General features: G+C 36.3%; 1 protein-coding gene across 2 annotated transcripts; it reads right to left on the reverse strand.

Moving 5' to 3' along the window:
• Positions 1–182: 182 nt before the first annotated feature.
• Positions 183–23,655, reverse strand: Gdap2 (ganglioside induced differentiation associated protein 2). Of its 2 annotated transcripts, XM_070303277.1 has the most exons (12): positions 23,199–23,649; positions 15,145–15,333; positions 14,849–14,991; positions 14,633–14,765; positions 14,371–14,480; positions 14,041–14,280; positions 13,787–13,955; positions 8,852–9,005; positions 5,348–5,487; positions 4,563–4,617; positions 4,025–4,168; positions 183–3,949 (listed from the first exon to the last, which is right to left on the reverse strand). In XM_070303277.1, the coding sequence occupies exons 2-12, from the start codon at positions 15,327–15,329 to the stop codon at positions 3,887–3,889; spliced, it is 1,536 nt and encodes a 511-aa protein (XP_070159378.1). In that variant the 5' UTR covers positions 15,330–15,333; positions 23,199–23,649; the 3' UTR covers positions 183–3,886. The 2 variants fall into 2 exon arrangements, with proteins under 2 accessions (XP_070159378.1, XP_070159379.1); XM_070303278.1 differs by lacking the exons at positions 183–3,949; positions 4,025–4,168 and having other exon boundaries at positions 4,563–4,630; positions 23,199–23,655.
• Between the last annotated feature and the right edge of the window lie 1,416 nt (positions 23,656–25,071).

The raw sequence follows: 25,071 nt of genomic DNA on the forward strand, positions 1-25,071 counted from the left end.
TATGTGTAGAGATAAGATTTACAATTTTGCACAGAAAGGGATACAAAATCATTGCCGATTGAAAATAGGCAGTTGAAATTATTCCATTAGTTGTTATAGTAATATTAATTATTGATATTGTTCAAAGACTTATATTGGATTCGTAAGAGAGACTTAGCACGCAAAATAAAATGCATAAGATATAAGTGTCATATAGATTTTATCGAAATAAAATACGTTTATTATACCCTATAAAAAAAGGATACAACAAAGAAGTGCATCGACATAGAGAGAAATAATAAACGATAAACCGCACAGGGGATTTGTCACATCTCGATAATAATCTATTCTTCAATACAAATTATAAAGAATCGCGTGGTAAAGTTAACAAAATTACATCTCATTTATTATCTAAACATAACTATACGAGATATCACTAATTCCTATGTAAAAAAAATAACTAAGCTTAGCATAATTAATAATTACAAGATTGATTCTTTTTTTGTTTTTTTTTTGTTTCAGTACTTTTCTTAGGTCTGAAATAAATTCAATAATGTATGATTAGTATTTTGAACAATCTTCTCTCACATTCTTTTTAATCATGATATAACACGCGCACGATAACAAAGCATCATCTCCACACACACGATCGTATGATTGTTTTTTATTATTGATCGCAGTTATATACATGATTTATTTTGACGTGATTTAAATCATAACGTAAGAATTTAAAACCAATATAATTCTTACGTTTGAGTGAAACTATTGCAATAAGTTGAAATTTAATAGTACTAATTCAGATTGTAGAAAAAAATTTAAGAATATATATATATATATATATATATATATATATATATATATATATATATATATTGTAGTTTCGTGTGAAAAAAGCAGTAATAACTATCGTAATAAAGAGCTAACAATAAGATTTAAACATCCTATTGCTTTACTGTCAAACACATTAAATTATGTTAGAAGCGAAAATATTCGAAAATAAAATAGGAAACCAATTATAATTATCTCTTGTGGAAAAAAACACTTTGACTCGTGGTGCGAAAAACTAACTCGTACACACATACATTCGCGTGTATTTCAAATGCGGTACTACCATACTACCAATACGGCTGATTGACTAAAAATTAAGGTCCTAGTCTAGTTGGTTTACTTGTCCGAAATTAAAATATTCAAAATTGACACAATGTGGATGTTATCACTTCAGCAGAATTACACGATTATGAATTAGCAAGACAATGTTTTCTAATTATATATTTTATATATTTTCATTTGTGTGTCTTTCCTAAAATTTTCATATATGAAGGTTATAGAAAGATATTAAAATAAAAGTTTGCAATGTAAGTCTTCTGCTTGATATAATGCAGAAAGAGTCAACGTTTGAAAATCGAGTTTAGCAATAAAAAAAGAAGTGACAAAGTAAATATAATACAAATTCGTAACGAGTTTTTAAACGTTCGTTTAAGATATATTGTTTTGCATGTAGCAGATAAAAATATTATTTGACTACTAGAGTAGGACCTTAAAAAGATTGTACAAGAATCTCTTTAATCTTCGAATAAGTACTTGTCGAGCATTTAAGCATAGATTCAATTGTCCGTTGTTTAACGTATATAATATTGTATATTGAATTAATATAATCGATACATAACATATATTAAATATTTTAATCATATCCGTCAATTAAATCCCATTGTCACGTATATAAACTTGTCTCAAAGATAACAATATATCATCCGAATAACAATAAATAATTACCCACATTTAAAATTAATTTTTAACATTATTTAATTTCAAGATTCGTTCGAATAGATTTCTTTTTTAATAAAATTTTAAACGAGATAAAGTAACGACGATAATACCATAACGACACTAATATAAAATATATATATATAGATAACAACGATCTCCGAATGATGTTACATCTTGTCGTTACTTGTTAAACTCGATTATCAGGGACGGACAGTGAGGTCATTAAACGTAAAAACAGAAAATTGTCTTTTCTTGTCTCATTCCGCGACCATTGGCCCCTCCAAATAGTACAAGGTTAATTTTTTACTGACTATTCGCAGCACGAATCGTATTGAAAGTCTTTGCAAAACATAGACATATGTAGATACGATAACATGAGAAAATACTACTTCGTCTTTGCGAACAATATTCAGAAAACTCAACGATCGTATTATTTGGTTGTGCTTTCTGAATGCAGCTAACGGCGATTATACATAGCACTTTTTTTTTTAAATTCCGTAACTGTTTAAATCTCGATCCGTATAAACGCTTATGGTATACATTCGATCAAACGGACGATCGTATCTTCGGCGGAGGTAGCATGGTCAATTAATCCATTGCGCCTTCTCAGCACGTCCGCGACTGCTTTAAGCGCGGAATCGTTTTTCGTTTTATCGCGCTAAAAACTAATCGACGAAAAAACAAAAAAAGGGATGGGGAGAAGAAGGGCGCTATATTTGTCGCAAGGGGAGAGAGGGAATATTCTTGATATTTGGCGAACGTGAGAAATGGGCTAATCGACGCGATTAACAGGTCTTTTTTCTTTAACTTCTTTAATTTATATCTTTTAACTGCTAAAAATGCTTAACAACTGGGATAACGATTTTTTGTTGTCTCCCGAAATACATCGCGAGCAAGCTCTTAAATTTATTGCTTTTTCTAATCTAGGACTGTCCCGTACGTACGACTTTGGCGCTCAACACTAACATTCCGCGAGCGCTACTCCGTATTTCGCGTTGACGTCTCCGTAAGACAAGAGACAGAGTTTGAAAATAAATCAAATCCACTGAGCGTCGAAGACATGACATCACAGTAAAACATCCAGTCGCTCTTTGTTCGTGGCAGAGAGAGATGATTTATTATTAGTATATCGAAAATATCGCGACTATACGACGGCGGCGATGGCGGCGATGGCGACAGCGCAGCACGATCTCTTTATCAACGATGTGATTTAATAAAATATTGACAATATACAATAATCAAATCGCGCTCTTTAACGATTGATATAAGAAAATAACAGAAAGCGATCGACGGTCTGTATTAAGCCAACGTTTAATTCTAATGCGTCGTCAAATACCACCCTTTATCCATTCTACTGCTTTCGCAGGCAGTACTAAAGCTAAGAATCTGCCACGAATTACGTAATATGTACAAGGGCAAGATTAATAATTCAGCTTTCGGATTTCGTTTTACGAGCGACGACGACGATGACGATGACGATGATGATGATGAAAATACTGATTATTGATGTTTTGGCAGCCGATGTTCGCTCTAAGCGAATAGTAATTTGTTAGCTCTATTACTGGATGAAGTGGATACGCTGTTTAGCAGTACATCTCCAGTAACATACACATGATCGCGGTCCAATTTTCTTGAGATTATCTACCTTCTACCTTAACGCGGATTGTCCAGTATCAAGTTTTATATCTCCGTAATTTCTTGGGGACGTAAAACCCGTATGCGTATACGAGTAAAAAGAACCGATCACGAAAAAGCAGGCGGGCAGTGGTTTCTTGATTTTGTATTAATATTCGTATCAATATCCGCGCGGGGGCCGATTGTCCTTTTTGTCCTTCCTCCTGCTATAAGCGATCCATCACGAGGCACTTGGACAAATCGACTTTGGGGTATTGCGGAGACGGATTACCTTTTCGAAGACGTGGGTTACCGTATCCAGACAACGTCGTGCTCTTCGCCTTGTCATTGCCGAGAATCGGCGAGATATACCGGCAATCGCGAATTTCATGCGCATGGCTCTCACGCTTAAATGTCGCACCGATGTCACTGTAATAATATGAACAGTCAACCATAAGAACGCGCGGAATATTCGATTCGGCCTCGATCTTGACGCTTCGTCGCTTTCATCACGATTTTCTGCGAGTTACGTGGACGTTGATGGCGATGACGAGACCTGTTCCGGTTGATAATACCTCAGGCCATTTATCTGTAAAGAAAAGGAAAACGTTCGAGTAAGAGACTTCTTTCGAGAATCTGTTTTGCTATTTTTTTTGTTATTTACCGTCATATCGTATTCCGTGATGTATGCTGGAATCTCAAGTTGGTCAGGCGGCATAACTTCATAAAGATATTCCACTCCGGGCAGATTGTGAACCTTCTGTTTAATAGCTGGGGCCATGAAGGTTGTGAACCACCACGTCATCATCTGCAATGTAAATCGATTCCGTTTGTTTAGAGAAAATTGAAAAATAGCCTCCATATAAAAATGAGAAGAGAGAAACAGAAGAGTTAAGCATAAAAATGTAGAGATAATATTTACCATAATATTTACCATTATTATTAAATTTTAATTATCGCGTTTATTTGTTTTTTAATGATACAATTAGATTAACGATTACAAAATTACTGCGCAAGCATATTTACTAACGAACTATGAATAGTCAGGAAATTCGATACGATCGTTACAAAGATAATTCGTCATGGAGCATAAACGTGGGAAATGTAGTAATAACATTCAATGTGCTTTTGCGTCTTAATAACGTTTGTTGAGCGTAATATTCTTCTTTAAATCGTTAGATTCAATAGATATTATTACTAACCTTGGTCCAGAAGGTAGGATGGATAATGTAGAAATGTTTTAGATTCTTCTTATATCTGTAAAAGAAACCTTATTTCAAGATCGCTATCAAGTTTCTGCAAACAAAACGATATCAAGTTACGAGAGATAACAACTCCATGCAATTTTTACTAATGCGCAACTAGGGCTAGGATGTGTATAATTTGATATTTCGATTTTTAATTAATTAAATATTGTGAAAAATTAGGTTTTATATTTTAAAAAGAAGAAAGTAATTTATATAATATAGATATTGAATCAAAACATTTTCTATCAAAAGGAAAAACAACGGAAATTAATGTGAAAAATTAGCACTCCTTTCGAGAAGCATATTTACGTAATAATTAAATTAAATTACTCTACAGATAATATTAAGAGATATATAAAGAGAATACACACACACACAAACACACACACACACACACAAACACACACACACACACACACACACACACACACACACACACACACACACACAATGCGTCTAATAAATTATTGCGTCAATCTTTTGAAATAAAAAAAATGTTATCGCATCAAACTTATCATATATAGCAGTTGTAATAAATATTACAACTATTTTGTGAAAATGTGTTGATACTTAAAATTCGGCTAAAAGATGGTTGAAAGATGGTCATAAAATTTTCTACATCACGGAAATGTCTTTGTTTAACCCGTTACATATGTCGCATAAAGGCGCGGTACGTGATTCGACCATGTTAAAATGCGATCAATATATTCAATGCGTTCGATATCAGACGTACAACTTACTTGTAGGGAAGCACATTGTAGACTTCGCGCAGCCAGTGCAAACTGGGGTAATTGCTGCTCGCTGTAAGGGTGTGGAAATACGCGATAACGTAGTCACCCTTCACGATGGGATCCAACAGTTGTATCAGGTACAGCAAGGCCTGAAATTGCACGAGAAATGTGAAGATGAAACAGTATTTCGTTGATTGTTTTATCGTCCTTTCTATCTCGTAAAATAGAATGCGTGACTATGCAACTATATGTATAATAATCCTTTAAATCCTGTTAGGATAAAATATGGTAAAATCCATATTGCGTAAAAAATACGATGTCAAAGTAAACAAGGGGTAAGTACACGTCCTAAAATAAACGCTACGTTTTCGAGATCGATGAGATGTGAGCAAAGGGTATGATATACGGAATGTGTTTCGCGAGTCCTTTCTATATCGTTGAATGTATAAATAAATTTTCTTGCGAAAGAGCTTATGTCGCGATTTTATCGTAATATCATTCGTCCACCTTTATATTGAGAGAGACGTTGAAGATTCGAGGATGAATACAATATTTCGAGCGATCGATGAACCCGTGATGACGAGCGAGCCGTAAGCTCGACGGCACGTAAAGTAGAAATTTTGGTCATAAGAAAGGCAGTTTCATGTTAGTTCAATTGTGTAAAAATACGTTTTATCGGTTATATAATTTTACAAGAATCTTGATTTGGAGATAAGTCTTTATTAAATTGACATAAAAAAATGCCACGATGCTTCGAAATATTCCCTATTTCAATATATTCATAACAAACGTTTGGAAAATTGTTGCTTCTTCATCTTTACCACATCGAATACCAATCGAATTGTACGATAAAAATGATATGGTTGAAGGCGCTACAGCGATTTAGATGGGAGTAATTTCGCGAACGTATCCTCACGCGATTCAACTACGCGTGTCCGATTATGATTGATAGAATAATGTTATTATGCAATGCATATGGCACTTGTTGTTTGATGCTTGTTATTATTATTTTGCAAAAAACAATTGAAGATTTTTCGAACTGTTAAAACTTCCATTATCCAATATTAGTTGGTGGAAAACGAATGATCGCTGATACGCAATAATGAAGTGACTTTAAATGAAAATTATTGTACATTGGTCGAGCGTTGTCCCGAAGTAAATGTAAAACGTGCCACTATCTGTATCACGACCCTGGAGGCACGTTATCTCAGGTCGCTATGTAATTAGCTTGCCGACTGGGCGTAGATCGTAGATGGTTCATTTCAAAAGCAGGTCAACGGATAAAAAAGTGCAAACGGGATAAAAACGTGTGGGAGAAGAGAAAAAGATTGAAATACTTTCGACACTCCAAATTGATAGATTTCAAGAGATTCAGCATCGATAGTGAAATGGTACTTCATAAATTTTTCGGTCTTAAAACACGCGCTATGACGTTATGTCAACAGCTGCTGTGCATGACGGTGTACATTTTTAGCTAAACCGACAAATCTCCATGCTACATCTCGTTGATATTCCTATCTCGAAATATATCAAGACATTCCAAGATCGCCAGTAATTAGTCGTAATCGATAAAATTGAAGTAAAAAGAAAAAGATAATAATAATATAAAAGCCTTTCTCTCTTACGAAAAAGATATTAGAGACACGTAAGTCAGGATGAAAATGTGAATACGTTGGTTGAAGAGATACTTGTCAAGGTAATTATGACATCATAATGTACATAGAAATGATTTACGTAGAGTTGCATAGGCTTTTGCATCAGAAATGTAGATTATTTTCTCAATCAAAAGCGCGATCAAAAGTTGTTTAAAAGCTACGAATTATAAAGAAATACGCGTTTTATTAATCGGAATGCGATTGTTCAAACTTCTCTTCTTAAATATAAAAAAAAAAAATATTCATTATGATGCTATAAAATATTTCATTTATTTTGAAGAAATACGTATGCAAATATCTCCGTTATTATCGATGAAGAGGAGAGTGATATCGGAAAATGTGAATAAGGAAGACATTATTATAATATCAGAATTATACGGCGAGAAGAAAGTAAATAAGCTATATTTTTCAATTTATTTTTTATTTATTTTTTAAACGAAAACCACAATATTAATATTCGAGAAAAAAAAACAACAACTCCCCCTCCCCGTAAAAAACAAATCGCGGGAAAAAAGATTTTGACAATCATTTGTTTTTTTTTTTTTTTTTCCCACTAATTACGCTGATTATATTGATATGCGCGATTAATGTGATTATCGCATGCAGCCGGCACTCGCGTGCTCTCGCCGATGCAAATGGATTAAAAGGTAACGGGTGATGAAGTCTCATTGAGAATGGGGGTGCGCGTCGTCGCGACGACGCTGCAATCCGCACGCCCTCCCTATGAGGGGACTCGTTCCGCGGTCGATCTATTTCTGGACGTATAAATATCGATTCGCCCCACCCGCCGTTATATGTATAACCCCGGCTGTATGTCGGCTACGAGCGGAGCGGGGTAAGAATCAGTTCGTGGGAGAAAGGAAATGGCACGAAGGCGGGGCGAAGATGGGTGCCGTATGATCGAGGGCTATTCTTTCGCGTCCGAGACAATCGCGAGATATCGAGCACGAGCGACATGTGCGAGACTCTCGATGTTTCTCCATGCACGACGCATATGTTCAGGATATTCGAAAGAAAAAAGTATAGAGGAAAATGGTATACGATTTAAATGCAAATATTAATCGAAGAGGTAGAGACACTTTTCTTACGGTAACTTTCGACATTGCGTCCGATATCGAATTGATACACGAGAGAATTTATTTTCTTATGATTCCGCAATGATAGTTTCATGAGATAAAATCTATTAGATACCGATGCCGAGAAAGAGTAAAAAAAAGAAAAAAAGAAAAAAATACCCTCTATGTTTTGAGACTCATTATACAACTTTTTAGTCAAATTAATATAATTTGTTAATATATTTTTTGTATATTTGGGAGGGGGGGGGGGGGCATTAAACTTAGCATGGGAAACATGTTATTTATCGAAAACATGAAGCAAGTTAGTTTAATTAAAATTCTAAAATATATCGTAGTTGCAATGTTACAATAATACAATGTTCAAATATACAAGAGCATTTAAATCAAAGATAATTTCACTGGAAGAATACTTTGCAGAACATTTTACCACCGTATAAGAAATGTTTTAAATTAATCGATTAAATTGTAAAGAACAGACACAAGAATGGCTATAGAAAAATGATATATTGTACATACATTGCAACGCGACAACCTGACAATTACGCTTGAGAACTATGTGTATATCATATTAAGTTTTACGACATATGCATATAATTGCGATTATGTTTTAGAAATGTCAATTCAAATGATTATATTCCCCAAACAGTCAACAATTAACGATTAGATTCCATTTAATTTATGATCGAATATGATATTTGATAATACGTTCATCGTCATCTTGCTCGAGCAACGTATTTCTTGTATATATTTATATAACATTGATCTTTAATACAAGCCTTTACCTTATCTAGATTGATTTTCGAGGCGGGGAACCATTTGCCGACGAAAACCACCACCGGTCGACCTTGTCGGTCCACGCCGCTCTGGTAGAGACAACCAATTCCCGAGACCTCGGTCAAGTCCTCCGTCTTCGCTCTCCTGAGGAGCCTTTCGTACCTAAAATGAAGGTAAATTTTGTCCACCTTGTGATGCCAAAGCGTTTGGGGTATACGAATCATCACATATTAATATAGCGCTTGGTTTTATTTCAGCGGCCTATTTCGGTTCCACGGCATTTGTGATAAATCATATTGAGCAATTTTCTTGGAAATTTCCGGCTAAATTGTGTCCCTGGAGTTCCAGTTTCTGTGATAAGTAGCAAGACGATTCATCGAACTATTCGATATGAATCCAGATTCGTTTTTATACACGATATGATATTAAGTACATAGTAAAGAAAACGTTAACAAAAATTTACGTTATATAGAAGTTAGTTGAGAAAGACATGGCGTGATGGATGCGTTGAAATGTTGCTCGAAACTCACGATACGATCGAATGTCACGTAGCTTTAATTGCAAAAGGAGAGAAGAACGTGTTGTTTTGCAAAATATAAAACGCAAATGGCGATGCGTGCAAAAATACAGCTCTCACGTACATTTTACGGATGTGGTTTAATCGCAAATAAGTACAATATATTGCGTATCGTCACGAATTTTACGTTAATTTATTTATAAGTAGTATAAATTCTCTAAAAAAATATACGTTTTGGTTGCAGGTAAAATTGTATCTATATCGTGCTAATAAAATTTCACCGATAAATAATATATTGATTATTTTTGAGCATCTCGTCGAATGTAGAATAAATCAAGAAAGCGACGATACTACATCGTGTACGAGTATAGATCACATCACCAGCATAAATATATTCCTTGACAATCGATCTATGTGGAACGTACTCTCTGGAACCTAACGCCAATAAAAGCAAGGGTCAATAGTGAACCGATAACGAGATACAGATTTCGTCCGAGAAACGTGCCTGATCGGAAAATCGGTATTCGAGGGCTACTTTGAATTACACACCGGTCCTCGTCCTCGATGACATCCACCATATCAATCATGACCATTCTGATGTGACGCTTCCTTCGCTTGCGCGCGCTCACTCCGGTCTTGCCTCGATAAAAGAAGATGAAAAAAATGCGCGGATGGGATGCACTAATAGTTCTACACGGGCGTCTTTAATCGCGACATTCGTTAAAAAAAAGCACTCTAGGAAACGCGCGCGACCCGTACAGCCGTTTGATCGAGGAGCCGAGAAACCTGCGGCGAAAGAGGTGCTGCTCTGTGTCGACAATGTCCAAGTACGAGAACGGTACGACGACTGACGACTGACGACTGACCGAACCGGAGCGTCTTACTTCGAGGAGAGGCCACCTCTCGACGCGCGACGTCCACAACGGCCACGACTACGACGACGACGACGACGACGACGACGGCTACGACGGCCGGGTCTCCCGCACCACGCCGAGTCCTGCCCGAGGTTCGTACGGCGCCTGCCCGGCTCGCCGAAATGCGTGCTCGATACGCGTACGCGACGCGGAGTAGGGATCCGCGTTAGAACCCATTATTAATTCGGAAAAACGCGGTGTATTCTTTAATTGCGGCTAATACTACTCGATAGCCTTGAGCAATAACTGTCGACGCGTGTCATTTTCCATGACGCTTTTTGTGACCGTAACAGATCGATTAGAAGAGAAACAGGATGAGAGAAACACGCACTATCTTGATTTCTTTGTATTAATCGTTGAGTACATCTGCGTAATGTAAATGTAATGCGGAGATATTTTAAGACAAGAAAAAAATGCGCAGATGCGTCGCATATCTTTATGCGTATGAATGAAATTATCATTTTGAAATAATGCAAAAACTGAAATTTAAAAAATATGCGCTTCACGTGTCGCGTATTTATCCATTTATTGTATAAACCGATCAATTTCCATTCTTGTCGAGTACAGTTTATAGCGCTTTGAGAGCATACATCTACTGGATCGATTCGGCGTAATTTTGAAGTAAATAAATATTTTGTTCGAATTAGACGGAACAGCTGTTTCGATATATGAATAACAAGCTTTTCTTGAACAGCTTTCTTTTAATGATCGATCATACATTTTCGACAAAACAGCTATGAAGGTCAATCCAAAGTATGGAATAACATTTTTCCAGTTCGATACGTAATTCGGGATCGTTATTGTCAGATCATATTTCAGATATCGTCGAGATTAGACAGTCTACTAAACTTAAATGCCCGCGTATATAATCGTATCTCGATCGTATATCTTAAATCTTTATTTGCATGCGTCTTTTTAAAAGAATAATTTTTCTTTCAGACACTCTTGCGTAAGAGACTGAGCAAAAGGCGCACTTTCGTCTTATAATTATTTTGATATAAAAATTATTTTATTTGAGTTAAAAAAAAAAAAAAGTATATAATTTGCGAGTGTATACTGAGAAGATTTCGATAATTCTAAAATTTACGCATTGATGCTATATATAGCCAAATGAAATAGTATTTCGCTGAAATTCGTGCGTAGTAAAAACATCCGGTGTGTTCGAGATTATTTTAGATTCAAATACGTACTTTACGAATTTATAGAAACAATCGGCGTATTTTGCGAAATTTTAGAAGATCCGCGCACATAAATAGAACGACACGCGAATGACGCGTCGTTACGTTTCGTAAATTTTTGTATGTAAAAATTACTTTAATCATCTGGATACGTCAATCGAATTGATAGTCATAAAAGAAAAAGAAAAAAAAAAAAAAAGACAAAGTAACATACGCAATATAATATAGCATTGTTTCCTAAATCATTCTTTCCAAGGAAAAATTAGATAACAAACTACAAAGACACTAATACTGCATTACGATCGCGCAGTAACGTCTGAAATATCATGTTCTTACTTGAAATTGCAATTTCGTGTGACCCTGACTTCGATTAAACAGATACAAGGCATTTTATCGAGATGACGAAATAACGGCACTCTCCGATGCATTCGAACGAATTTGCGAAGGATAACGATTGCTATTTTATTAAAGCGACTAATTGATTGTCAAAGTTTTGTTGCGAAAAGAACATTTGCTATTGCTCGTATATATGGTATGATTCTAGCTGCGCGCGTGGGACTTTCATTCCGCGTGTGATAAAGCGAATTCGTCACGATATAAAATGATAGCTGGTGACAATCTTGATCTAGAAATAAACATTTAATGACGATAGAAAATGTCAGACTTGCACGAATGATTTATTTCTATGACGCAAGAGATATTTCGATCCTGATATTAATTAGAAACGGATAGTAAAGTAAACTTCGTAGTACGTACGTCATATGAAAGTCTATAAACGATGATTCATAGACGCGATATCGTTGTCCATTATACATTATGTAATATCAATACAAATAATCAATATAATTATTTATCCATTATTGTACACTGATATTAACCATGAGAAAAACTTTTTACGTATTTTATCTAATTTTACATATTTGAAGAATAATTCACATCTTATCAGTCTTACTCTTATTAGTTAAATAATGACGAATGTTGACAAACGTTAATTACAATAGGGATACGTCAATGGACGCTGATCAAAATCACTGATGATTTCGTAAATGTATACATGTTGATTAATAATTGATAAATTTTCTAACTTGCATGTGCGTGCGAGAGCAAAAATTCGACTGCAAATTCGAGAATCTGTATAACTTCAATGTACTAAATAATTTTCAACATCTATGAATATTTATAGAATTTTAAATCAAACTCAAATAGTTTTTCTGTTAAGATCTCTGTTCATTTTACATATTCAGAAAATGTAATTTTCACTTTGATATTTGTCGATATAGGAGAAATCTGTTAATGGTCATACATGGCAATATTGTTAAAGTTGTATCCGTGGAAAAGGTAGTTATTCTGCACGGATACATTTATTAATCATCACCATATTGCGTAGGTAAAGAGTAGACGAAGAAATATACTATTATTGAATCGAAATTCGTTAAGATTTGTTGCATTTAACAAGAAAAAAATTTTGCAATTGTGTAATTTTTCGTTAAACACTTTCTAGTAATCTGCTAATTTTCAAATTGTTGGTTGAACAAATCATTTTTTTTTTTAAATATATTTGATACATATAAGATTTTAAAATATATAGAAAATAAATAAAATCGTAATAGAAGAAAAACATTTAAAGCTTCTAATTCTTTACGGCAATCATATTGGATTATACATATATCAGAACCAAAAAATCATACATGTACATTTTTGTATTGCACTAATTTCAACATTTTTCCATCTCTTAATCTTTACGAATATCGTAATTCTCAATTTATAATAGCCAGTTGTGTATCTAAATTGCACGGTATAAGACCAGAAAATAATCCAATGTTTTTTCTTTTTTTTTTAGAATTTTTGAGATGAAATATACAAGCAATACCACAGAATCTACATTTATGTATGTGAAATACAAGTGAATGTAATCTGAAAAAAAGGACGTTCAATGGAATCTGCTACAACAACTATTGGTGGTGTAATATAAGGCATTAATGTAACGGTGAATGCATAATGTTATCATTTACTCGTTTAATATTGAATAAAGCGTAAATTGTTTTTGTAACGAATTTGTTTAGTAAGTTAAAAACACTATCTAACATAAAAGCGCTGCTACTAGTTGTCTTGGTATCAATTTATTATATTATTTTAATTATTGTTTTGATTATAAAAATAGACTCGTATCATTTTTTGGCTTAAATGCATCAGACCGTTCATATTTTAGCATTTATCTGTAATTGCAAAATTAATCCCATTTCTGTATAAGAATATAATATTGTATAATATAAATTCAAAATCATTCGAATAATCTTAGCAAATAATAATTAGGATAACATCATAAATTCATACCTTTCTTTTTGCTGCATTTGCTTGAGCATAATATCCGCTAGTGGATCGGCGGGAGGTCTCTCTCCCAGAAGTCTCTGGCGATCCAAATCACCTTGCATTTGTGCAAAAGCATGTTCACCAATATTTACAGAAGTTTCCAATTGTGCTGAAAGCTCCACCGTTTCATCGCCTGTAAACGCAATACGTTTTTCAAAAAAAGAAGTGCTTACTATTATATATGTAGCTGCAACATTTTATAATAGAGATTTTGTTACCGTGCAAAGCGTGCTGAGGATTGTCAATAATTCTGATTTGTCTGTCTGGGAGTAGAGGTTCCCCGTCCGTTCCACCGATATCATTCGGCAATTGCCAGCAGGCGTTATCCTGTTCTGCCAGATTTCGCGGAAAATAAAGTGGCAGAAGAATTTCGTAAATTCCAAGGTCGCAAGGCTCCAGTACAAATATAATACATGTTAATGAATCGCTATATTGCTCCATGAATCTGCGTACGGTTCCTATAAAAAGAAATCAATTATTGATTCCATATTGACTCCATTGTGACTTGTGCCTATATAAATTACATTAATTTGTGTATTTGTACTTACTAAGAGCTATATGCGCTCCTGCGTCCGGTGGATAATTCCTTCGGACTGAATTTATTACCGGTAAAGCAATGGTGCGCAATCCCAGTTCTTTTGCCTTTTGTAAGACGTTTCTACGATATGAAAACAAGATTATACAAGATTGTAAGGCTCGATTATTTAATATTTTTTTCTCATCAGAACTTGTTTCTTATATATCAACAACATCAATGTGCGAAAATAAAGTAACACTTGTATACAAATACTGTGAAAATATGTAAATTACCTATAGCAACAATGTAATGTGTTTTGCGCAGCTGTTTGATACTTGACGTTATAAACTGGTCCAACAGTATGAATAATAAAACGAGCAGGTAATCCATGACCCTGTGTCACTCTTACTTCGCCAGTTCTGCATTCTACAACATTTTGACAAGCAGAGTATTAAGATAGATTCCATTATTCTATGCATATAATTAGTGTGCGACTATTATACTAGTACCTTTTACTTCATTATATATTTCTATTTTAAGCGCAGAACCAGCTCGGCTAAATATTCTTTGGCACATAGGACTATTATCGTCCATCGTCTCGTTGGTAGGATTCACTATCGCGTCTACTTGTAATATTGAGATATCTCCAGTCCTGAAATAATTAATCTTGTTATTATCGTACAATCATATTACAATGCAATTATAAAAGCTCTGTTTGAATCGAATACTAATAAAATGATTTGACACAAACAGAATACTCGGAGATGTAAATCTTCGACGAGAGTCTCGGATAAAAAATTCTTACCATAATGCGAATTTGTTGTTAAGCGATGATTGACAAGGAAAGGGACTTGTGGCGTGATGTGCCGTTTCTCTGATCGACTCGGAATAGTCTGTGAATCGATGCTGGATGGGATAATCCGCCCATCGTTTTAACGCAGCCGGCTCCACGATGTCCTGGGCAACACCCAAGGGTTCCATCAGCCTCATTCAGCTGAAAATCGTGTCATACGCTTTATCGATCACGGACTTTTACCTGTCCTCTTAATGGAAAGCCGTGGGAGGGGGGCGCGGATCCTTTGTTTTCGTATCAGCTGTTTCAATCCTAACCTAACCCTGCCATTCTCTGCCATTTCTCTGCCTGACGTGCGTCATATGCAGCGCGGTTGTTGACCTGGAAGGGGGACTGCGACATTCGTCCGTCCAGCTGACTCGATGCAACAACCGGTTGCGAAATTTAGGGGCTACGTTTCGCGAATAATAAAAAGTACGTTCCAAATGATTAAAAAAAAAAAAAAAAAAAAAAGTTAAATATATACATTGTCCAAAATTTCTTTATTTTGCAAAACGATTTCTTCACAACGAGAATCTCGAGTTGCTACTCTCACGAGCTAAAATTCATTCAAGCTAATCCATTGATGTATCAACCGCAGGGATCGTATTATCGATAATATTGCGACAGTCAAAGCATTCTATAATAAAAGTAACGATTTACATATAAGTATTATATGAACTGACAGAACCGCGTTCGTTGGTAACGGTGCAAGCACTGTGTCTCAGTATTTTGTCGGGTATTCCTAAAAATAAACAGTTCCGTCGATAAAAATGTGGGCCGCGCAACACAATCAAGGAAGGAGAGAGAGAGAGAGAGAAACTCACGACCAAGGACACAATTCTCAATCTCAACGCGAGCGATTCGAAAACAAGCTTACTTTCGCGTAATCGGTTGCAATCGCGATTGTCAGCGATCGAGTACCGTTGTTCTAACTTTTATCAGACAAATATGTTTATATACATATACATCGTCCTCTTTCGCAGGTTGAAAAAAGAATCGTGCGAGAGATTAATATTATTATTGTTATTATTATTATTATTATTTTTTTTTTTTAATTTTATCTCGTTTTATCTGTTAGAAATATAAAATGTAAAGAGGACAAAAGGGCACATACACATTCGTTCGTAATCTGCGAGACGCAATTCGATTATACTCTATTTATCGTAGATTAAATTCTTCATTTATTCTTCGTTCTCTTTTCTTACGCTTTATTATATGTATTGCCTTTTATTGCTCTCGTGATCGAATTACATATTTGGAAGCATGCACACACGTGACAAGATAGCTGGATATACTGCCGGTAATCCTGGCGAGGAGCCGGAAGACTGGCGCCGCGTCTGGCCTCAGGCGGAGATCTTACGTTCTGGCAAACCCATTAAGAGACAGGAACGTCGACCTCCATTATCCGAATAATTTACACTTGCTCACGGCACGGCAGTAAAAAGAAATCGGCAGATCGCGATACAAAAAAAAAAAAAAAAGAACTTTCCGTTCTTATTTATATGATCTCGGAACGCGATAAAGTAATATCACGGGACGCGTTTGCCCTTTACGAAATGAAATTGATTTATTTTAAGAAATCGAGTCACTTTGGAATCCTTGCATTATTCGAACAGTCCCAGGGACAATTTAAACGTCGATTCTCGAATGTCAGAGAAAAAATTGATATATAAAAAAGTGCTCCGTAGATAAAAAAAAAAAAAAAATATCTATGATCAAAAAATCCTTTCAGAGTGAAAAAATATCTATATTTAAGGAAAAGATATCAGATTTGCTGTTTTACTTAGACGCGTACGTGAAAATATAGTGCATGATTCGCGATTGATATCGACATTTCGATTTTTATTCTTAACGATAAGGGAGTTAATGATAGAAATTTAACACTTTGCTAGACGCGAACTGACATTGCGCGGCTTTAGAGATTGATTGACTTTGAGCAGCGTAAGGATAAAGGATACGAGTACGATAGTGAGTTAGCCACGTGTATATAGCTACATCGAGAATGAGCGGTTTAACTTTACAGAATAGTTTACCTACTATTTACGTAATACCGACTATACACTAGGGCTTTCTTATTTAACTATAAACAGCCTCGCGCATACATGGTTGACCAATCAATCGATATCCCGCGTCCGCGCGAGACAAACGCTCGCTTTCATGCCACTGCTGGTGGTATCCAGCTATATTATTTTCATATTATTATCTAGCATCGATGTAAACTAATGTTATAATTATCAATCAACGGAAACTATAGTATCGGGCAAACTTTGTAAACGAACTGCATCAGTATTATCTTATCGTTATTTGTGTGTGTGATTAAAAATATCTCCGTATTGCCGTGGGATACGCGTAAAGTTGCAAAGTTATGGAGGCGAACGTCAACGGAAAGTATGCGTTTAACGACCCTACGTCTAATAACTTTACAGCCGGCCGATAACATTGCCGAGGATGAAGGGTCAAAGCCGCTCGATAAATTCAATTTTAAAAATAGATCCGAGCTACACATCGTACATAATCAATCGCATCCGACGTGCTTGCGATAAAATCTCGCTGTCACTTAAGAGTCGTCGTTGACGCGATGTCGTTGCGGCTTAATAAAATAACGGCACGACACACGTCCTTCGATCTTGCCGGACAATGGACATCTCGGACGAACGCATCGGCGAAGCCCCGTTCCGTTCAATATCCGTTACATATTCTGTGTGACACGAGGGGCTTCCGAACGAATCCTTTGTGCGCGCGTAGTTGCCAGCGATGTGAAAGGTTCAGTAAAAAAAAAAAAAAAATCAAAAAAATCTAAAACGAATCGACGGACATGGACGTAATCGACATGGCTGTTTTCACAAAGGCGTGTAGGTAGCGCCTTCGTGATTGTTTAAACCGCGAATATGATCGTGGCACGGTGGCACGTTGTCCGCTGGAAAATATTAAATAATTAAAATGAGACCGAGATCTTTCATCGCAATTATATTGCAATATATTATGACGTCGAATGCGAGAAATCCTACGACTTTCTCTTCCTTATTTCTACTCCGAAATAAATCAATTTTAATAAACGTATTCCTTTAATGAAGGTATAATTCGATCTAAACGTGTCCTAGAAACATTTTCAGCGAAAATATATCTTATCGCGGTTAATCATGATTTATAGCTATCTCTAAAAATAATTAATGTATATGTATAGTATAAGGAAAAAATGTATATAGTTTTTTGCGTGTCATGTCATAATTCGATAAATCTGTAATGAGGGACCAGAGGAGAGTCCTAATGGAGAGAATAAATTTATCGAAACAGTAGGTATATCCATCGCAATTCATCGACTAGGTATTTCGACTAGTTCATTAATACCTCGTCTGCTTTCCGGTTATCTTTCGAAGGAACGGCAGATCCGGTTCGTGATAACACGTTTATCTGATTTTCCTTGGTTTACACATTGATAAAAGTTGCCGGTATACACGTTTCATTGCTCACGACGATGATGCCCCATCGATAAAGCTTCTTACATTAAAATATCCCCGTTGTAATTTACCGCTTCTAAACAACTGCGCGTTTTCTTTATCTCTGTTATTAATTTTTTGGCGTGTATCTCTGGGGAAAAAAAAAAAAAAAAAAGGTGCACTTTCCTCGCGAATGTATAAAATCTTACAGAACTGACGACCGTAATTTTAATGATGAATATTCTTGAATTTTTCGATCATTTATAACTCAGAAGTTATGGATATTTTTATAAATACATTTGTAACAAATGTATACCGATTATTGCGTTCACGTGTCGTGTTTTTAATTTGCTCGTTAGTGTATTTTTAACGCGATACGCGGTGAGACTGATATGAAGTTTATGTGTCCATAATTATCTACGACTTTGAACACGCGGATCATAAAGTCCACCGTATACTAACGATGACTCGGTAAATGACGCAAAGTAAATATTCACAACATTCTTTGCCTTCGTTAAGTACCGTCGGACATATGCAAGAGAACGATAACGATCGAATCGATGATGATGAAATATTAGCAAAGTATCGATCTTTTTATCTTAGATACAAATTCCGTATTCGTCGTGCAAACTCAAATTGTTTTTACCTTACACGGTTGTTCACATATTTCATCTCGTTGGAATCCCGAGATTCTGATTATAATACTTCCGGGTCTCGCTTAGGCAAGAATTTACATTCACGCTGAAATCCGGAATCTCATCCTCGCTGACATTTCGGAGAGATATTCTTGGTTCGAAGCTATCGAAGTTAATCAAAGCAGACGTATAACGACAGAAAGCGACGTGTACGATATGACGTAAGGTTCAATATATAACGTACTTGTACAATGATGGATTTAGTATATTGCGTCATCCAACGAGTTTCTGAGGCTCGATTGTCGCTGATTACGTTGGAATCGTTTACAAATCAATGCCAATTGTATGACGAATTGTATTTCTCGGGATGATCAAAATTGTGCAACATATAATTTTTTTTTTTTTTAAGGCTTGTAATTTTTCACCGTAATCCATATTACGATTGCGAAAAATCTATGCAAAAACACTAACTTATTCCGACGTATAGCGCAAGGAAGAAGCTTACATAATTTTTTGCCTTCGACATCATACTCGATATGCAATGAGGGAAACTATTATCGGATGAAAATTCTAATCAGGCATTCCAGCATTAATCGTGGTCGACTCGAAAGAGACCCGATTCTCTTATTTCTTAATCGTCGGTTTAATAATTTCGTTGCTTACTTGAAGTAGTCGTTACTTTGAAATTAATCTCTCTATATGCATTTCAGATTCGGTACTGGTGATAAGATGGTGACAAATGGAAAGCGATCGAATCGTTGTGGAACGTGTCCTGCATCGTCTCATAGAGTATCTACCTACGCTCGTGCAACGCCTACGAGAAATGTCGTCACAGCGGAAGTCGTGCTAATTAAGGAACAGTTGAATTATTAGATATCATCGTGAAAGATACTTGATGGACTTTCTTTTGGCAATAGTTTTAGCCGAGCTTCTCAATATAATAGGGATACGATGGGCTGCGTTATAATGAATATTAAACAACGCATGTGCAATTAATAAATTAATAAACATGCATATAATTATGTATAATGATGTAATATATAGTTGTGTTGTTGTGAAAACTTTTCTATTTATAACAGCTTCATCGCGTTAAGTTAGAGGGATGGTTAATATTGATGCGTTGTAAAGTATATTCTAATCTAAATTATGCTTTAGAATTGTAACGCGTAGGTGTATCTGTCCTTCGGTATAATTGTCGCTATCGACACGCAAAGTCTAGTTGACAATTTGCGGACGTATTCGAACACGTTGCATAGAAACACGAACAATGAAGGCGATGTAATGAGAGGCGATTGTCCTATTATTTTTGAATGCTCAAAGAAATGTACGATACCTCGAGCGCATCATCAAAGATATTCGTCGAAGCAGCGGCGTCCAGCAATTGTATGAACGAGCGAATGACCTAAATTGGACGATTGCTATTAGAAAAGCTGCCGGATGCCGGATATCGAATTTTACTAGAATACTCGATAATATAAAATATAGTGGACGCGTAATATATTCGTATAAAAAATAAAAGCGTGAAGATTATCGTCTCACGTCTTTATTCCAGATCTGTCGAAAAGACGTTACAAGTGATTCGATTTTACGATGCCTTTTAGACGCTCATATTGTCCGAAAATGGTTTACGATTATCGCTGGACGTATTTTCGTATGAAACTTTGATCGTTGAAAATATAAGCTTCTACTTCTAAGATTCTCTCAGCGTCTAATTTAAGAAGATTGTACATACACGACACAAATGTGACAAGAAAATTCACGCCGTTATATTTAGCATCTATATGTTTGTCAGAATTTCAAGGAGGGTGTAATTACTTTTCTTGCATATTGTAACGATTAAACGTATTGTCAATCAAACCGACGATCGTTTCGTTAAAAATTCTCTTTAAACTCTTCGGGAACATTAGCTCTCACTCTGGAACAATAATAGCTGAATTTGTCTCTCGATCCATGCGCGAACCAAACGACGTTCGGATGTCAAATGTGCAAGGCCGAAAATGCATGACCTACATTATCAATACGCGACCTCTATCACGATAGATACGACGCGTAACGCGACCCATCGATAGTTCGCAGCAAAACGGGCATCGATCGTGCGTGATTTAAAGCGACTTAAAGCGTACATCCGAGAATAATTCTCGGGGGGCGGGAATTATTTCGAATTGAAGAGATCGAGATTTGAACACTCGGCGCAATAAATTATGATTCGAACGTTCAACTTGAAAAATTGATCAATTACGTTATACGCTTTTGTGTGATGCGGAAATTATATAATTTTAAAATATATATTACAAAATATAATAACTATGCCGAAAAAGAGAAAATTAATGCAACTCGATTAAAATTATCAGACGTGTGAACCGAAAGAAAATTCCATTCGTTACACTTTTTCGTTATTCTTTATTTTTCATAGATATAAAAATACAGCTCAATCTAAAAAATAATTGAGTTTTGTCACATCTACGTTAAATATTAATCATTGTAATATTTACTAATTCAAAATTTTTTTTTTATTTTTGCTAATACCAGAGCTCAGAGAAAGAGCAAGCTACAACTACGTTGTAGTCGGAGAAGCGATAGATAAGAAATCTTTTTCTTATTTTATATTTAACGCACACTGTATGCTTATCTCCCATTGTAAGGTTACGAATATTACTTTCGATTCTATCGCAGATATGAAAGTCAGATCGCATTTGACAGAACGGAGCCCTAGTTCTATAAACCAGAACGAGATTTCGTTTGCCTCCCTCTCTCCCCCCTAGAATACGATCGTATATAACAATGAAATCGAAAGGCGCGTAAAAATCTGTAACGATTATAATGGGAAAAAAGATTATTTCTCCCTCTCGGATTGCTCACGTTCGTCGCGACAGGACGCGAGAATGTCGAATGCGTCGTGTACGAGACACGCGGGAGAGAATGTATGTATGCACGTATCGCGAATTATCGACATCGACGCGCGCGGGATGTGCGTATACCTCTCGTATACCGGTGGCACACCGAGTGATGTGCGCGATCAAGGTCGCCGCGCACCGCGTTGCGTTCGGCCAGTCGATGATGAGCATCGACTTCTCGACCTTCCTTCGTAACGAAGAGGCCTCGCTCCGGGGCGAAGAGCCGTAAACAAAGGGAAAATTATCCGGATCCGTATATATGTATTTGGCTAGATTCTCCTTCCTATTCCCCATTGTAGATGACGAGGTCAAACGTCTCTCGCGTTTTACTAAGGACTTGCGTCCTGCCCTTCTTCGACGAGGGAGGGAAGAGGGGAAGAGAATACGGACTTACATACGGTTTTTTAATTTTGTACGGGGTGTTTAATTTGTCGAGTGTGAGCGAGTCTTTCGGCGGAATTTAAGTGAGCGTAAAGTCTTGTCGCGCGCAATTATCATTCCAGCGTTCCCCGAGATTGCCTTCGGCGAATAAAAATAATTAGGAATGTTGTGTGTGTGTTTTAGCGCGCGCGCGCACATACACATGTATATATATGTATACACATACACATACTTGTACTCAGATAGAAATCGCGTATCTCAAGATTCAGCGCAATTGAAGATAATCTATTGCGACAATCTTTCCTGTTGTTTAACAACACCTTGTAATCGGCTTACGCCGATCAGGTAGTGATCGCTCAACCCTCCGACAGGCGTACACGTATCACAATAGCGATTCCGGTATGTTAATTATTACGTATCGTCCCACGTAACCGTCTATACATATAATTCACTGGCTGCTATGACCGAGAGAATCACGATTTTCGTATCGAATGTGAACAGCTGACGCGGACATCGCCTTCAACACCGATCTGTCAAATATCCGTTCTCGCGGACAAATCTGTTGCGCCGTAACGGAACGCGGCGATGCGTAACGGCTGGCCCGATCGTTGAAAGATCATCACCGGGTTGTACTGTCATCACCGAGTTTCGTCGGCAAGCATCACCGTCGTTCTCACCTTCGGTTCGTCCGCCAGTCGGACTGTCAGCGAGGATAGAACGCGGAAGCAGGTCACAGCCCCTGTCGTCGCGGATGCCAGGCTATACGCCTTCGAGCTACCTGGCCCCGTGTCCTCGTAGACTGACGAGAAAGAAGGAAAGAAGAAGAGACGGAGAGAAAAAGAAAGACAAAGAAAGAGAGAGAGAGAGAGAGAAAGAGAGAAAGGAAGAGAAAGAGAGGGAGAGAAGCGGAGCCGTTTGATCTCCTTCCTGTCTCGCTTCGCGCGGAAACGTCAGCTCTGACTCTCTCGAGCTCGGACTCGTGAGCGCGGCGCCGAGTAAAAACCCGCCACGACGACCGACCTGACCGTACCGTCACATTCGTGCGCGAACGCTGACTGACGGACACGCGCGCGCGACGCGACGCGATGGCCTTGTCGAGGTCCGAGCCGATCGGTACACGGCTGGCTGGCTGGATGGCTGGCGGGCTGGCGGGCTGGAGGGCTGGCGGGTGGCAGCGCGGCATCGAAGTGCGCGCGTCAGCGCGCGCGCGGTATTCGACACTAGACGTCGTTTACGGATGCTTGCTGCAGCTTCCGAATCGAGAGCGCATATCTAGATGTTAGAAACATATAATATTAAAAGAAAGAGAGAGAGAGAGAGAGACAGAGAGAAGGTGTTTTTATGCACGGATACGTTATTTATCACGTTATTATCACGTTTGTAACATTATTATAAATATTTAGCATTTATATATATATATATATATATATATATATATATATATATATATAAGATAAATAAATAAAAATAATTATAAATATATATATAATATGTATAAATTGGATTAATAAAATTTGTAGATATGCATATTTTTAACACTAATTATTGTAAATCATAGGAAGCAAGTTATTTTATTTCTTGTCAATTATTCGAAATATGTCACGAAAAGAGAGATGCCGCAACGACATCTTCAACGAATCGTATATAATAAAAATTGGCAAGTCTTACCTAGATTTATATTGTTGTTTTTCTCTTTTTACAATTTGTCGATAAAGTACCGAATGTCTGTGTAAAATTGCTTTGATAAATTGTAAGAAAGATGTGTATTTCGACATAATCTTTTATCTGTCAGGAAGAAAGCTTGTCTCGATGATTATCATCGAGTGCTATTTTATCTGCGGTAGAATAATCTGCTAGCAAATCGATCTACCACCAGTAAAGTAGATATTTCTAGTATTTAACTTAATTCTTTTAAATAAATGTAATATGTTTTCTTATGCACAATTGCTTATTCTAACATACATTGTGACATTTTGTATTTTATATTTATCATTTATTACAAATTTTACGTTTGATAAAGTGTTTTTTTTTTTTTTTTTTCCAAGGTAAAACGAGAGTAGACTATAGATATCTGTTTTTTTTTTTTTTTTTTTTTTTTTAATATGGAATTTGAACGAAACATTAGAATTACCCATTATTTTTTTCAACGATTAGTACTTAACATGATACGATATCGAGCGTATGATATTACTAATAAAAACATGGAAGAATAAATTCTTTAATCTTTTTTTTTGAATGTATATACAGCGATGGCGATGACGAACAGTTCGAAAAACTACCTAAATATAGAATACGTGCGGTGCTATTGTTAGAACGTCTTCCCAAGTGCATCTCGGAGTACTGTGTGAAGATTTGAAAGCGTCTTAAAATAGATGTTGATGTCTGTTAACCGACTGTATCAAGAGAGAAAATTTATAGTAAAAGCGTTTACGATTAAATCACGCACATCATTTTATCCTTGAGAAATAAAAATGAACTTAGTAGCTATTTAAATATCTACAATATCTAAATAAAAAAAAAATGACATCATATATTTCAAGAAGCAATTTT

Source organism: Polyergus mexicanus, unplaced genomic scaffold, assembly GCF_030449975.1.
Source record: "Polyergus mexicanus isolate NDT 795.1 unplaced genomic scaffold, iyPolMexi1.0 SCAF_10, whole genome shotgun sequence".
In the NCBI taxonomy this organism is placed as follows: domain Eukaryota; kingdom Metazoa; phylum Arthropoda; class Insecta; order Hymenoptera; family Formicidae; genus Polyergus; species Polyergus mexicanus.